The sequence below is a fragment of the Oryzias latipes genome, chromosome 4 (assembly GCF_002234675.1).
Source record: "Oryzias latipes chromosome 4, ASM223467v1".
Classification (NCBI taxonomy): domain Eukaryota; kingdom Metazoa; phylum Chordata; class Actinopteri; order Beloniformes; family Adrianichthyidae; genus Oryzias; species Oryzias latipes.
Genome location: NC_019862.2, coordinates 12,885,212 through 12,900,613, shown reverse-complemented (window position 1 = coordinate 12,900,613; position 15,402 = coordinate 12,885,212). Strand labels below are relative to the sequence as shown.

The window sequence follows — 15,402 nt, the reverse complement described above, 5'->3', positions numbered from 1 at the left end:
GCAATAATTCTTGAACTCCAATTTAAACAAGATGCAAACGTCATTTATTCTAAAAAAATAAATAAATGTGGGCCTGCTGATACTGTTGTTGGCTTTGGACAGGTGTATCTCAGGTATCTAAGCCCCTCCCCCTAGCGCAGTCCTTTGAGTCCTCTCGTCATTTAAAGGATGAGCTCCTCGTGATCTTAAGTTTAGTTATTTTCGACAGAAAACAAAAATGTCGGGCAGCTCGGTGCATGGTGGCTTCAGAGGCAGCAGCTTCCTGTCCAACCAGGCTGCGTTTTGGCTCGCGTGGTTCTCCACCTGCTTCACTCACGACGCGGACAAACTGTGCGCACCTGCCGGCCTGACTTTGCTGTCCGCGTTGCTCCTGCTGCTGTCATGCCTTCTGTAAGTAAAGCTCACATTTCCTCTGATGTCCCGGGAGAAACTCTGCATTAAACCTGTTCAAGGCTTTTGTATCTGAGGTGCAAATTTCCAGGGGAGTATTCAGGAGAGACCATCCTGGGTTTCTACTGCTTCCTTGGTGACCTGTGCAGCGCAATGGGAGCCATCATGTCCAGGCAGCTGCACATTCAGGTAAGTCGTTTGGCTTTGTTTTTCATCAGCTGCATGCTGGGATGTGGTTTTTCTTACTTTTGCCTTGTCTTTTAGGTTTTCATGGGCTCTTTTGCGGCTGCTCTGGATGCTTTCAGCTGTATTTTGTGCTGCTTCTCTGTATTCCTGTGCTGGAACTCAGAAGGACGTAAGTTAAAATAGAAAATCATGCAGTTGTAAAGTATGCAAAGTACAACCAATGTGTCTCCTTCAAACCTAAAACTTTATGCAAAACAAAGAGCGGACTACTGATAACCACACAAATGAACTGGACATGTTTTTTTCTTCTTCAGACAGGCGCTTGAGGATGGCGAAGAAGCGCAGGAGGCAGCATCTCCTGGCTGTGGGGGTGTTGATGGTGGTCGCAGGAGGGTTTTTGAAGTCCAGGGTTGAGCCTCCCACAGTCAGATCTGTCAAAGCACGGAGGCTTCTGGCTTCTGGTCTGCAGCCTCCCAGCTGGAGTCTGTTAATGGTGTGATCGCACAGACAAACGTTCCTGTGCATACAATGTTTTTGCGTGTGTGTACACGCCTGAATAGTTTTCAAAACCAATATTAGGTTGTTGTTTTTGTTCTTTGGCTGGGACCAAGTTAAGTTAATGTCCATACTAAGAAGTTGTCTTTCTTGTGTATCAGAGGTTAAAAGATTTTATGGATCTTGACACATTTGGACTTAAAGCTTTCAGCCTTTCTCATCTTGAGCATTTTATGATTTAGAGAAATATTTGTCATATTTGACTAGATCCTTTTAAATATTTTCCTTTCTGAAGGACAACACTGAAATCCTTGGCTACACACTGGGCCTTCTGTCCTTTGTCATTGCCTGTACCTCCAGGTTTCCCGCGCTCTGCAGAGCAGTGAGTATCATAACTGGCATAGGTGCTACATGGAAATGTTGCCAGTATCAAGCCTTTCTTGTGTCTTCCTTTTCTTTTAGACCAAAGGGCAGAAGTTTACTCGATTCTACATTTTCTCGAGGCTGCTGTGCTCCGTGTCAGGTGTTCTCTATACTGCAGCTATCCTCCTTTCTAACACTCAGTTTGGGTTTCTCCTGAGAGTCCTACCATGGCTTCTCTCTGCAACTAGTTGTGTTCTTCTGGACCTCATTGTATCCTTGTGGCCTAATATTACTTTTAGACATTGCAGCTGCTGCTTCTCTGTTTGTTTTTTTTTCTTTTAACCTTACTTTTCCAGATTTTATTAATCTACAGTTGCAAGAGAGCAACAAGGCAGCGCCGGATGAAGTTTGGTCCGGACATGGAAAGTCTTTTAGGTGATTCAAGCATCGGTGCAGAGCATACTGGGTTCTCAAATCAACAGAAGAAACCAAGTTCCAACTTTTCTGCTCAAACAAAGGTGAATGCCTTTATTTAGTGACACTGCTAATGTTTTTTTATTAAACCTTTTCCTGTAAGACTTTCAGTTAACTTTGCTTTGCATATGTTTTTAAGCTCAAATTAGGCCAAGTTAAATTTATATATACAAGTATTTGTCATTTTAAAGCTTAAACTAAGAAAATTACTTCTTCTATAAAGTTTTTAGACAAATAATCGAATCAAGTATCCAGTTTTTTGGCCCTTTTTTCTTTCTAGGATATTATAATAACTGGTCGTCAATCATTCCCAACTTGAGACTTTATTTATTTTTCCATGGTTTTATTTTTTTATAAATCCCCAATGGGATTAATATTTTAACTTAGTCATTTAATTGTTTTATTGTTAATCTTAATCGTTATTCATGATTTGGTCTGTCTTGTCTCCTATTTCTTTGGGAGTTTCAGATGTTGTTTACCTTCAGTTTTTTCTCATGTTGGAATTTACTCTAAAAATGTTGCTATTTTCATGTTCTTTCTAAATTTACAAGAAAACTCAAATTTATTTCTTTTTTTCAATTTGTCTTTGTTTTTCTTGATCATGTCTGAAATATTACTTTTCTGTTAAATATTCAGTGCAAAGTCATAATTTACTATTACAAAAGAAACAATGTAGATAAAATTGTTCAAGTGTAAACCAAAGTTCCTCATTTTGGTTTAAAGAACCAAATGGTGGTGGGGTTTGATCAAATGTATTTTTTACTTCTTACCCAGTTGCTGCTACATTATCTTAGTATTCCTTTCTGTGTTGGGGCCTCTCAGTCAAAAGAATTCAGGACATTCTATGACAAGACTCAAATATATATTTGTCTGCTTGTTAAAGTCTTAAACTAAGTTTTAACAAAATAATGTGTCCGCACTTATCAAAGTGAAGTGAAAATGAAGAGCTACATATATTTTTTTCTTTCAAAAAGCAGATTTAGCAGAATACGTTGTAAGTTCTGAAATATTTTTACACCCACTGAAAATCTTGTTCAGATCACTTAAGACATGTGCAAATAATTACATTGTTTTTCTATCTAAGGTCTTCGCTAATGTCTTGGATTGTATACGACAATATTCAACATTCTCTGGAAAAGTGAAAAATATTCAGAAGATGACTGATATGGGTCAGTATATGGATGTCAGTATTCAGCCAGCAAAAGTAAGGAATGGTCTGTTGTAGATCAGATTTGTACCAGCCCACTGCTCGGTTACTTAATAAACATGTCTCCTCGTAGCAAATATCATTTAAAGAAGTTATGATGGGCAAGGAAAGGGTGGAGGATGGAGCTCTGTGCAGCAGGGTGCGCCTGGTCAGAGTTGGCAGTCTCTGCTCCTCAGATACGTCCTATGACTCCTCGCCTGACAGCTCTGATCTGGAGGTGGGTTGGACAACAGATGAACCTCAGAAATCCATTTTAATGGATACGTTTAACACAAGATTTTAATTATTTACTCATCACAAGTCTACCGTCCTTAAATTAATGTCAATTCATTATCTAAGTGATGCAAATATTTTAAAAAAATCTTTTCTTAATTTTTAGAGTTTTTTTGTTTTGTTTTATTTGCTCATAAAAAAACTCTCAAAGTTGTATTTTACCAAAGTGCCACTGGGTGGTGACAGCAGATAAAACAGACCAAATCTATTAGTTTTGCTGCTTGTGTTGCATCAGAAAAAAATTACAAGATGCTGTATGATCATCCTAAATTATTCAACCTATGACCTTTCACCGTCTTTAGTAGTACGACTGAAGTTCGGCTAACTTAAGGAATTCCTTTAATAATTAAGTTTAGAATTTCTGAAATGGAAATTTAGAATGTAGCTGAGAAGTAGAACATTTAAAAGGCAAAAAAACAGTAGTTTGGCTGCAACCTACTTGGAGTTTAGTTTAACATGTGACTTATGGGGAAGTAAGTCAGAAGACTGCAGAGAAATGTTCTTGTTAGGGGACAACAGTCAGCACGTTCTAGTCAAAATGATGAACTGTACCTTTTACTGGAGTGTGAGCATGTGATCATTTTGTTTAGAGTCAAATATTCATTTCAAAGCGTTATTTTAGGCAGTTGACATTTATACTATATTTATTTTATCATAAAATACATTGTTGGCAAACTCTTTGGAAATTAAATTGCAAGTTTTTCTTTTCTTAGTCGCTCAGTAGTTTTTCTTTGAGATACGACCCAGTTGTTCTGCCATAGGGAATCTTTGAAAGATTAGGCCTGGGCTGGGTCAGTCTGCCTAGGAAGCAGTGCAAAATGGCTGCCCTGTCTATAAGAGGCCAATATATACAACCCCCTGCTATTTGTAGGAATGTTCATGGCCTCTTATGTGGTGACCCTTTGCCAAGAAATCTTACTGTGCGTGAACATTGTGCATGGACAATGCCCTCTTGAAAATCAACAATAGGATAAAATATGATGAAAAGCCCCATCCCAATGCCACTTTTGTCTGCATTTTTGCCACACTTAATATACTCAGACCCCAAAACCAATGTAAAAGATTGACCTAGGACGATTGTAAATAAGAGCATTTTTTTACTATAAGGGACAAAAATGTCCAATCCTTGCAAAACATTGTGTGGAAAAACAGTAATAAATGATTGGGCCATAATTTATATCAAACATAACTGACAACTGAATGCCAATTATGTGCACAGTGGCAGATGGATGAGATTCTTCTTCAAAAGTCCATGGTTTAGGGCAAAATTCATTTAGCAAATCTTCCAGGTCCTCAGGTAAAAATTAGCCCAGACTATCACACTACCACCATATTTGACTTTTGTTTTATAGTAATTCAGTATCATCTGTAATATGACAAACACCAAATATTTAAACATTTTTCAAATTCAAAATATTCTTATCTTGCTTGTATAATGTCAGCTAATGTTTATTTTATTTTTTTTTCTGATCTGAAATATATATTTTACATTTTATGAGGTAATTTTATGTTGTGGTTAAGGCTACAAAGCAAACTTAAACCAAATGGGCTTAAATTCCATACAAAACTGTGTCTATCTTTACTGACGCAGATATGACACAATAGCTTTACGACAAATACGTTTTCATTTAAAGTTTTTTTATGTATTGATTTATTTTTTTTAAACAAGGCTTTGTGAGGTGGAACAAAACAAGACTTTCAGATCTGTATCAGCATGTGTTCAATAAAAACAAACGGCATCCACTGCTCCCTGGCATCCTTTTTTTTTTTTTGTGGAAAAAAAAATAGGTTCCTGTTTTTAGCCAAAGCATGTCAAATATTTAACAGGCGAAAGCCAAAAAAATTCAACCTGCACGTTGTACTGCTCTCTAGTGGGCTGCCTGTCAGCTTTCAATGGAGAATTTCCTGACACCAGGGGTTATAATATCCTCTGTAAGAAATATTCCACTTCAAGTAAGGCCATTTTAAGTTGGTGGGATGGGAAAAAAACTGTTGTTGATTCATATTTGGAAATACAGCAAATGTAGATTTTGACCTTTAGGCCATATTTTTTGTAAACTCTATATGGACATTTTAAAGGTGCAGTAAACCATAAAGGGTTTTAATTGAATTAGTCTTAAGTATATGTTTAAAAAAATGTGAGAAAAACACACAAAGCATGATTAGGACTTCAGGTTGATTTCCATCAGCATGGCGTTGTTAAAATTTTACTCCTTACTTCTCAGAGACAAGACAGGCAAACGTGACAGGTTGAAAACTAGGTAGGGAGAGAAGGAACACATTCCTAAACAAAGACTTCAGTTTGCCAAACCTTGACTGATGATTCACACTACTCGGGGGTTAATGTTCTACAGACATAGGAAACCTCCTTATGTATCCGTTTATTTAATGGTGTTGCAATTTGGTCAAAGATTGTGCAGATTCTGTCATGTGGTCTATGGGAGCTAAGTCTTAATAAGAAAGAAAATTATGAATTGCTTTTAACTACCAGTAAAAAATCTTACTATAATCCAGGTACATGCCATTAGATTATTGTCTGATATTGCATAAAAAAGCTTTACTGCTAATTCATAGTGTGACATAAACAAGTATAAGATACCATAACACTGTTAGGTGTTGCAAAAAATATTTTAATATATTTAAACTTGCAATATTGTTTATAAATGTTTTTAAGAACCATTTTTGATTGCCAGGACATTTTCTAACCCACCTTCTGTATCCTTTCACTTTCCAGTGGGATTTTGGAGCAGCCATTTCACAGTGGAGTAAACCAACAGTGAAACTCCAGGAGAGAGATGAATTCCCCCTTCAAGACTGGCCAGTAAACCCCAAACCCCTCAGCATCTGCACATACTCCGAACCCCCAAAGAAAACACTGTCTGCTTCAGAGGAGTGCAGCCCTGCTGTAATCTGAACAGTCTTTCGCAAATAAAGCAGTCATTTGAGAATTAATAAACAGGGCAAACATTGACCTGGTATCTGTCACTTCATTGGCCAGTTTTTCAGTTCAGTGTGAAACTGAAGCAAACACTTGATTGGGGGCAAAGTATTGATTAGGTGAGGAGTTTTTTTTCCCCCCTTCCTCCTTAATGTCTGGTGTTCTGCTTGTTTTCCACTGTTTGTTTAACACTCTGCCAAGGCAGCTTTTTAAACGCAAAATGCACCTGATCCAGGTTTTCCCCAACAGGTAAGGTAGGGATATCTACAAAGAGCAGCAAGATGAGGGAGTTTGACACCACCGCTCTAGTTTTCCCAATGTTCAACAGAAGCAACTACAGCTTACAGAATGTACTTTAAGAATTTGTATCTGCTACTTATAGGGGGGAACAAAAGAAACGCCTCGCACAACAGTACAACCGGCATTGTTGCCAATAAAGGTTTTTGGGTCACATCTCGAGTCTTGTGGTCATCCTGGGTTATCAGGGCTGGACTGGGAAAAGGAGCGGTGGAGCAGATAAGCCTCCGACTAGACGCCCAAGGCTTGTCGGTCCTCTCCATCACTCAGCAGACCTCTGTTCATCTGCTGGCTCTGCAGCTGTATGAGATGATGGTGGAAACACAAAGCGGGGCTTTTTAAACTAGGGAAACTTCCTAAGGCCAGATAACTAAACAATGCACATAGTAGAGAAAAGTTTGAACTCCACCCTGATACATTTTTTTCAAGTGACACTTCTGTCTGAAAGAGGTGACTGGGAAGTGACTGAGACATAACAAAGCTATTGCTGATATCAGCAGTTAGACTTTGTGTAAAATAAGCCCTCGTTTTGTCAGCAGACATGACTTTGAATTGACTAGGAGACTATTTACTGAATATCAATTAAGGCCGTGTCATATAGTCATTAATTATGTGACTGAAAATTTAGAGCTAATAAGTTGAGAAAAGGAGTCATTGGATGAGTTGTGTTGCAAAATATAAACAGGAGGATACTGAGAATAAAATGTCTTGTTACTATGCAGGAAAATAAATACCATCATTTAATCAAAAAAAGGCAGGATTGTTGAAAAAATATCAAATGTGTGTATTTATAAAATATATATATATGACTGTAGCACCTATTGAAGTTTTTTTCACCCATAATTCAAAGTAATATGTAATTCTCAATTCACAATTAAATTTTATTAAAATTATGGGTGGAAAAAACTTCCATACCTGGGGTATGCAGTTGCTTATTTTGAACAAACCAAAACAAAATGTTCTGTATTTGGTTTGATTCAAAAGGAAAAGTCCTGAGTTAGCATTGCTCAATCTGTGGGCCTCATCTCTGTCCCTTCTGAGACTGCTAAAAGAAAACAAACTGTGCGTCACACAGAATCATGGAATTCTGTTTGCAAAAGTGTAAAAGAGCTTGGATTAGCACATCTGAAGCAACATTGGGGGAACGGGCCTTTCTGTTTGTCTTGGCCTGTGTGTGAGGGAACATGGAAGATGTAGAATGATTTCAGCCCGAGTGGTACCAGATCAGTTTGCAAGTATGTTTGAAAGAGAGCAGGGGAGATGTTGAAGACTAAAAAAGAGGAAAAAATACATTTAATTGATCAATTCATAACAATTTATCAAATATTTAGTATTTAAGATTAGGAGATTCATTTTTAAGGGAAAAAAGAAGAGAGACTTCAACATATTTTATCAAGACTATATTGTCGTAGGACAGATGCTAGAAGGTAGCAATTTAGAAGGTTATAAAATAGTTGTTTTAGTCTGAAAATATGTTTTAAAATTTAGATTAAAGGTGTAAATACATGTATTAAAATGAACTTGTATCTTAAAACTAAAACAATAAAAATGGCCTATATTATAATTATTGTTCATTAATGAGACTTTAAAATTTGCTTAATGTACTGCAAAAAATTACATTATTTAGATAATTTGAATAACATTTTTTAAACACTTAACAACATTCTTTGATGGCACCTCCCTGGAGCAAGAATAATGAAACCCACTAATCTCTTGATTTAAAGCCTAATAGATTGATTTGTGCAAAACACATTTTTCCACCTTATGTCTTCTTTAGCTGATAAAGTGTTTGACTTTTGAAGTGTGTTTTTCCACTGAAAAAGTGTTATTTTGTTAATCCGGGTTAAAAAATAACCTGAACACCTGTTTTAGTGATATACTTTTTTTCATTTAGTTCAAATATTGTGTAAAAAAAATCCTGAAGTCAAAATAACATTCCTAAAAAGGTGACTTCACTTTAAATCTATGATGACAGCAGTTGTTCAATTTACAACTATCATATTGAAACTTTTACACATTTAATTTGAACTCGCACACATGCTACAGCATTTTGGTCTAGTATCTTAGACAGTAAAGATAAAATACATGTTCTCTTTCTTTTTTAAACATTCCATTTCAGGTTTTTTCTAAGACAAAAGAAAAAACAGGGTCTACTTAGTGAATTTAATTTTCATTTTAACCAAATATTATGTTCATAAATGTAAATAACAATACCAATCTCGCCCTTTTTTTTTTTCTTGAAATAAAAAAAATCAGAATCTGTTAAAACCTCTGAAAATGTTAAATGTTTAAAAACTTGTAACATATTTAAAAAGTACAATTGTACAATTCAACTGGTGATCCCCTTGTTTTTGCTCTCTTTCTTTTTACGTATGTGAATAATAGGAATGTGCTCTCTAAAATTGTTTTCCCCTTTTTTTCTCATTTTTTGACATTGCTTTCTTCTTTTGGCTCCATTGTTTAATTTTTCTTGTGTTATAATCATAGAAATTCTTAAACTATTTACTGTCGATGTTGTTGATAAAGTCTTTTATAATGATAATTATAATAATGGATTAGATTTATCTTCGCTTTTCCAGACGCTCAAAGCGTTTACAATTTGTCTTTTATTCATTCACTCCTCATTATGAAAGAGAAAATGTTCCAATCTTTTACAAATCACCTTAAATCGATAATTTCAAATAACTACTCTTGAGTGTACATAATCTCTGTTTAATGATATTTGTATTATTTTTACATTTAAAACTTAAAAAAAAGGATTATTATTATTCCATTAGGATTCTTTATTTTTCCATTTTTGGTGTCGTTTAAGTTGCGTGCGCTTGAGTGACACCATCATAATACGTCACTTCCTGGAGTCACGCAGCCAGTTCTGGCCAGTTCACTGCTGCTAGAGTACTCATTCTCAGCTGTCAACACAGCGCAACCTTCCAATTCGGCTTTCTGCCTTGATAGCGTTTTTCAAATAAACTCAGCGCAGTTTTTTCCTCCGACGTTTTCCTTCCGACAACACCCACGGCCCTTGTAATCATGACACGAAGGTGATCTTCAGAGTGTCCAGGTGGTTCTGGGTGAGTATTATTCTGAAATAATATGTTTGCGGTCTCCGTTCATCATCGCTGTCACCATCACCCATGTGTTAGTTGCTATGAAGCGCGGCTAAACTACTGCGGTAATATCAGCTTTGCGGAAACGTGTGCTCAGCCTCTCTACTCTGGGATTCACTGGGAAAAGCTGGACGTATTATATTTTTTTAAACACAAATTTCCTCTAAATGTAAACAAATAAATGAGAATTATGAATTGAAGAGACACATTGAGGGCGGTCGTTAGCCTGGCTAGCATTAGCTAGCTAGCAAGCATCCAACGGTGTCTACTAATCTACCAGATCAAGCTCTACCTGACTCTGTGTGAGATGTGTCGACGAGTCACAGCTTTAGAGAAATACCTCACAGAAACCAGGGGGGTCTTAATTGTTGCTGTAATCAGCAAATAGATGATGGAACTAAGCAGGTGGACTTAACCCTTTCAATTGAAAATGTGTTTTTTGTTGTACTGACCTCACTAAACCGAATTGGTCTTAAAACACGTGTATATAATTTGTACACGTGAAATCAGTTTTAACTGAATTAGTTCTTTACCAGACAAACTTTCTCAAACCAACTCACTGTGTATAAAACAACCTTGCTCTGACATAATGGCAAACACGTCTTCTTGCATATCTTTTCGAGATCATTTATCACAGTTTTTAAAGGAAAAAATAGCTATCCAAGTTCAGAGGTACTGTTTGTGGTGTCACAACAAAGGCAAGAGAACTTTGTTGATGATATATATAATTTAGAAGCATATTACTTTAACCTTGACTTTTTTAGGCAACTTTTTTTTTTGTCACAATTGCCTTTTAAATTGATATAACGCATATTTTTAACTAATCAATGATGAATTCACTTTTATTGAGAGGGACCAATGAAGGTGCACTTTTGCAGCAAAGGAAAGGATTCATGAAATCAGCAATGTAGACTTAAATCTGGGCAACTTGTGCAAAAGTTAAGATTTTAGGGGGGGGGGGGGGGTGTTGTGTTTCCTTTGTGATGTATAATAACAAATACATTTGAGAAACACCATTCCAAAAGCTTCTTTTTTATTTTCTCTTGCAGTCGTTTATTTTAGATTCTCCTTCAATCCTTAGATTCAAGCAGTCGAACCAGATTTTATTTTTTAAATCAGATACGATAAAACAATGAAGTAGAAGCCTTAATACATATTGCTGAGCACAATTCAAGGTTTTTCTATATTTGTGGAGTTCTCCATGAAAGATTACATTGAGGACCCAAATTGCCAATGTAATATGTAAAGACTACTAATCTTTTAGATTTGAGTTTCACTGTTTAATTTTATTTTTATTGTTTTGCATTAGCACACCTAGTTAAGATTTTTTCAGCATTATGTGTCTGTGGAGCTAATGAACTTATTCTGGCGTGTTGGAGCAGAGAAATGTTTCAGTGGTGAGGATTCTTGAGGATCACATGGAGAAACATTAAGTAAAATACATACATAAAAATACATTAATACAGTGTAGAGTTTTCAGCTATAATTTACCAAAATTCCATTCAAACAGCTACAAAGAAATTACATAGATAATAAAGCCAACCCAAAATCAGCTGAATATAAATAAAAAAATACTAGCTAGCATCTTTGTCAAAATGTAAATTTAAAAAAAGTTCATAGAACGAATACAAATAATTTGTGTGCTAATTGAAATTTAAAAAATGAAATAAATCAGCAAAAATTTTTAAAGGCAAACGTGGATAAAAAAGTAAAAAAAAAAACACTTTTAGAGGTCTTTGCAGGTTGTCATCTTGCTGAGCTAGTATAAAAATATTTTTATTTGCAAAGTTTTGCAGTCAAATAAAGTAATGAGATAAATCAAATTTACGGGTGATCCGTACATTTGTTAACAGACCAGACTGAAATTAAAGGTTTTGATTGAATAAATGTATTTATGTTAAGAATCACATCTATTACATTTTTTTTATTTTTCATTCTTAAGCCCATCTTCCAGACATTATAATAATATATTATAATATTTTGACAATTTTAGCTATTGTTGACTTGTGTACAGACTTTTATAGTTTAAGACTAATGATGTCAAAACTTTACTAGAAATTAATGGTGGACAGGCTTTGCTATCTTTTATTTATTTGGATAGGAAAACATTACCCCTGACAATGAAGTTGAGCTGCTTCATTTGCCCTTTTTACCTTTGCACTTGCTTGATATTTGTGAAAAAACCTTTTTCCCCCCTTACTGGGTGTTTTGAAGTGGTTTGGTACTAAAGTTAAGAAGAGAGGTGTTGATATTCCAGCGGCCTTTTAGCTTCTGGCTCACGACTTTTCACAGTTGAGCTTAAAGACATAAACCTGTGATGTTTGGCCTTGCCGGTGCTGATTCAGAGTGGTGGTGAGAAGTATTCTGACATGGTAGACTACTCAGCAGCCCGACACTGTTTGAATAGGAGCCTCAGATGAGTGGGATAACACAGCAGATCTATTTAGTTTTGGTGGAGGTTGTTGTGCTCTGTTTTTCTTCATCATTTGGGTTGTAAAGCAACATTTACAGCGGTCTGCATCAATTCTTAATTAAAGGGGAAGTAGAACAAAAAATGGCCTAGTCAGTTTTTCTTTGGAAATGTTGTTAATGACCTGTCTGAACCTTGAATGGTCAACATTGATGGGTTGAATCCCCACCAGAGTTTGTGTCCTGGGATAGGCTGCCTCGTTTGTCCCGTGTGACAGTTCACCTCAGCTGTGATGCTGAGCAAACTGGCAAACCCCGGTCTGCTCTAACATCAGGGTCTTGGTTCAGTTCCTAATGTGCTTTAATACAGTTCTTCTTAGTGTGATGGCTCCTCTAACTCTCCAGAGTTTCCAAAAGAGCAGAAGTGAGCAAAACCATGTATAAATGAGTGCTGTGCTTTACAAGAGCACAACACAGGGCAAATCAGAGTAAGCTCGAATCACAAAATTGTTTAGAAATGTCTTTCTTTTTTTTTTTCTTAAAATGTTTTGCTACAACAGCAACTTTAATCCACACTGACAAACACTGTTCCTCAATAATTCCAGTTCCCCCTATCTACTATTGCTGATCAAATCTTAATACAGTTTCTCTAAAATGCTTATTAATTGGGGTATTAGAGCTTTTCTTAAAGGGTTTGGATTTTTCTTTTCAAACTGAAGCTTTAAATGGACATTATGGATCTGTCACATAAACCTGTTTTTAATCCCCCACACAGTGGGAAAAGAACATTTTTAAAAGCATTTAAGCACTTCTACTGGTAATCCTAAACCATGTGTTCAGATTTAACATTTTTTGATCCCTGAGATTAAAGTTTTTCCCAGTCTGTTGCCTTTAGTTTGCCTAGTTTGGGGTCATTTTTTGCTAAATCTTTAACTTTACCATCTTTTAAAATCTAACTTTCATTATATCTTTGAGGCAATGCATTTGCTCAGAAGGGTAATGTTTGTCTAAAATCTGACTGGTTGTATGGCTGAAGTGGTTTATAAAGGGAAAAACGATCTAAAAGCACTTTATATTTGAAGTAGTGTTTATGTGGAATTTACAGATGGTTTGTATACTTTGGTTTATTGTTGTTGGATTTAATTTCTATTTTTGAGACACTTGTTGGTTTTTTCCAGTCAATTAACTCTTGTGTTATCCTAGGCACTTTACCATTGGGAGTTGGGTCATCTAGACCCACTAGACAGTGCTCTGAACCTTTTTTCTTCAATGATTTGTGAACCTCACTGGTGTCCATGGATTTCATGAAATCTTTCCACCTTTGTCCACCTTTGTCATGGTAGGGAGAACACGTCAATGTAAGGGTGGGGTCATCTAAGATAGCACAAGGGTTAAAATTTCACTCCTGCCCCTCGCAACCTCAAACTAACATGACAGGTGCAACAAAAATGGCGAGCAACACTTAGGTGTCCAGCCGTACAGCCAGATGTCAGCTCAGATGACAAAAACCAAGACTGACATGGATCTATTTGTCTTGAAGTGGATACATCCGAATGGAGCGGAGCAGAGAGCTTGTGACATCACAAACAAGACTTGTTTCTAATTGTCCGTTTTTTCTCTTCTCCTAATTCACCATGGTTGGAATGAAGAAACAATTTTAATCATGACAAAAATGCTTCAAGAACATGTTAAAAACACGTTTGGGTCTTTAAACTGGGATTGTACTGATAAGAATGGGTGACTTGGCAAAAATGTACAAGTTCATAATTTGATTTAATAGACAATTCTACTTGTTTTGATGAAATATAGATTTTCTTCCCAATTTTTAGTCCAAATTTAATTTTCTTTGATTATGAAAACAGACTTTACTTAACTTGTGATTTAAACTGGAAAAAGAAAAGAACTTTCATTAATAAAATGGTTAATTTCATAAATTAAAAACAAAAAAAAGTTTTTTTAAATCATTATTATTTTATTAGTAGAATGGAGCAAATTGGTTTAAAGAAAGATCACACTCTGTAAAAAATTTAAAAAAAGCCATTCCTTTCTAAGCTTTCAGCCCCGAATATTCTTTTCTTTTTTTGTAACTGCAAAGATGCAGCTTCCATGTTGCATTCGTTTCCCATCAGGCCGTTCTTAAAACATGTTACCCTCACTATACAAATAAATGAAAATTCTATGCTTTGTAAAAACTGGCTAAGGCATATATGGTAGCCAGTAATGTATTGGCAGGTGGTCAAACATTTGAGGGGAAATTCATTGGCCATGGTGATAAAAATCCGTACTTGACTGGCTCATGATTGGGAACAAAGCTTGGCTTTGATACCCAGCAAAGAAAAGGGAAAGTGATAAAGAGAGCGTTTTGAGTGCAGAGAATGATAGCAACAAAATACTTCCCCCCTAATGCTTCCATGAATTATAGACTAAGGTCGTGTCTTATTGTTCACTTTTTCCTCTATGCCTATGTGTTGAAGAACAGGATAGAAAGGGAAATGCCAATATCTAATTGTTGGTATTGTATTTCTGACAAGAGCTTGAGCATATTTGGAAAAACAAGCAAATTAGTAATTTATTGGTGGTGTCTTTAAAAAAAAATCTTAGCATTTCTGCACTTTCTTGTCTTTGTCCTGTATCATTATTTTCTTAAATATTTACAGTCAGAAGTTTAGTCTTTCAAAACTGACATCTATTTTAATTTTCATGAACTTGTTCATGTTTAATCCTGTTTTAAACAATGTTTATGGCTGCCGTGTTTCTTTTTTTCCCCCCACAAGCTAACACTGCTTATTAATACAATAGCAGACTAATCAAATAAGAGCCAACAATGTAGTTTTAGGCTGGGCTCGAGGTCTCTATAAATAACTTTGAAGTCATGCTTACTTCTAGAGGCCCCAACAGGGTCCTGGATATTCCAGCTCAACTGATTTCTCTTAATGTTTGCAAAAGTAGTGTTGAGCTTTATGGTTAAACAGGACTAAGGTCATATCAAAACGCTCAAAGCTAAATGAACATGAAATTGAATGAAACTAACTGGAAATTACTGATCCTCCGTGGCAAGACTCCCATTTGTGACGGATCTTTTACAAATGATACTCTTTTCCTCTTGCATTTTGACAGTTCTTGTGTAAAAATTCTATTGTATTATTTATTTTACCAGTGTCACAGTAAAGGTTACCTACAAAGTTATGTTTGAAAGTTGATGAAGGACATTTGTAGACATCCTTGCTGTCATTGCTCATAATCTTATAATTTTTCAGTAACTT

The 15,402-nt window shown here is 35.8% G+C and overlaps 2 protein-coding genes across 5 annotated transcripts in view; both read left to right on the top strand.

Annotated features, from left to right (window-relative positions):
* Positions 1-109: 109 nt before the first annotated feature.
* tmem44 (transmembrane protein 44) lies at positions 110-6,359 on the top strand. 3 transcript variants are annotated; one of them, XM_011473992.3, is made up of 10 exons: positions 111-390; positions 468-579; positions 655-745; positions 891-1,069; positions 1,367-1,453; positions 1,534-1,704; positions 1,791-1,952; positions 2,993-3,112; positions 3,189-3,332; positions 6,123-6,359. In XM_011473992.3, exons 1-10 carry the CDS (start codon positions 218-220, stop codon positions 6,300-6,302), a joined length of 1,419 nt encoding a protein of 472 aa, XP_011472294.1. In that variant the 5' UTR covers positions 111-217; the 3' UTR covers positions 6,303-6,359. The 3 variants fall into 3 exon arrangements, with proteins under 3 accessions (XP_011472295.1, XP_011472294.1, XP_004068012.1); XM_004067964.4 differs by having other exon boundaries at positions 112-390; positions 453-579; XM_011473993.3 differs by lacking the exons at positions 2,993-3,112; positions 3,189-3,332 and having other exon boundaries at positions 110-390; positions 453-579.
* Positions 6,360-9,486: 3,127 nt separating this feature from the next.
* Positions 9,487-15,402, top strand: part of atp13a3 (ATPase 13A3) — a 29,609-nt gene continuing 23,693 nt past the window's right edge. For both annotated transcript variants that reach the window (XM_023954223.1, XM_023954222.1), the window contains exon 1: positions 9,487-9,694. The gene's annotated coding sequence lies outside the window, so the exon portion shown is untranslated. The remainder of the gene's footprint in view (positions 9,695-15,402) is intronic.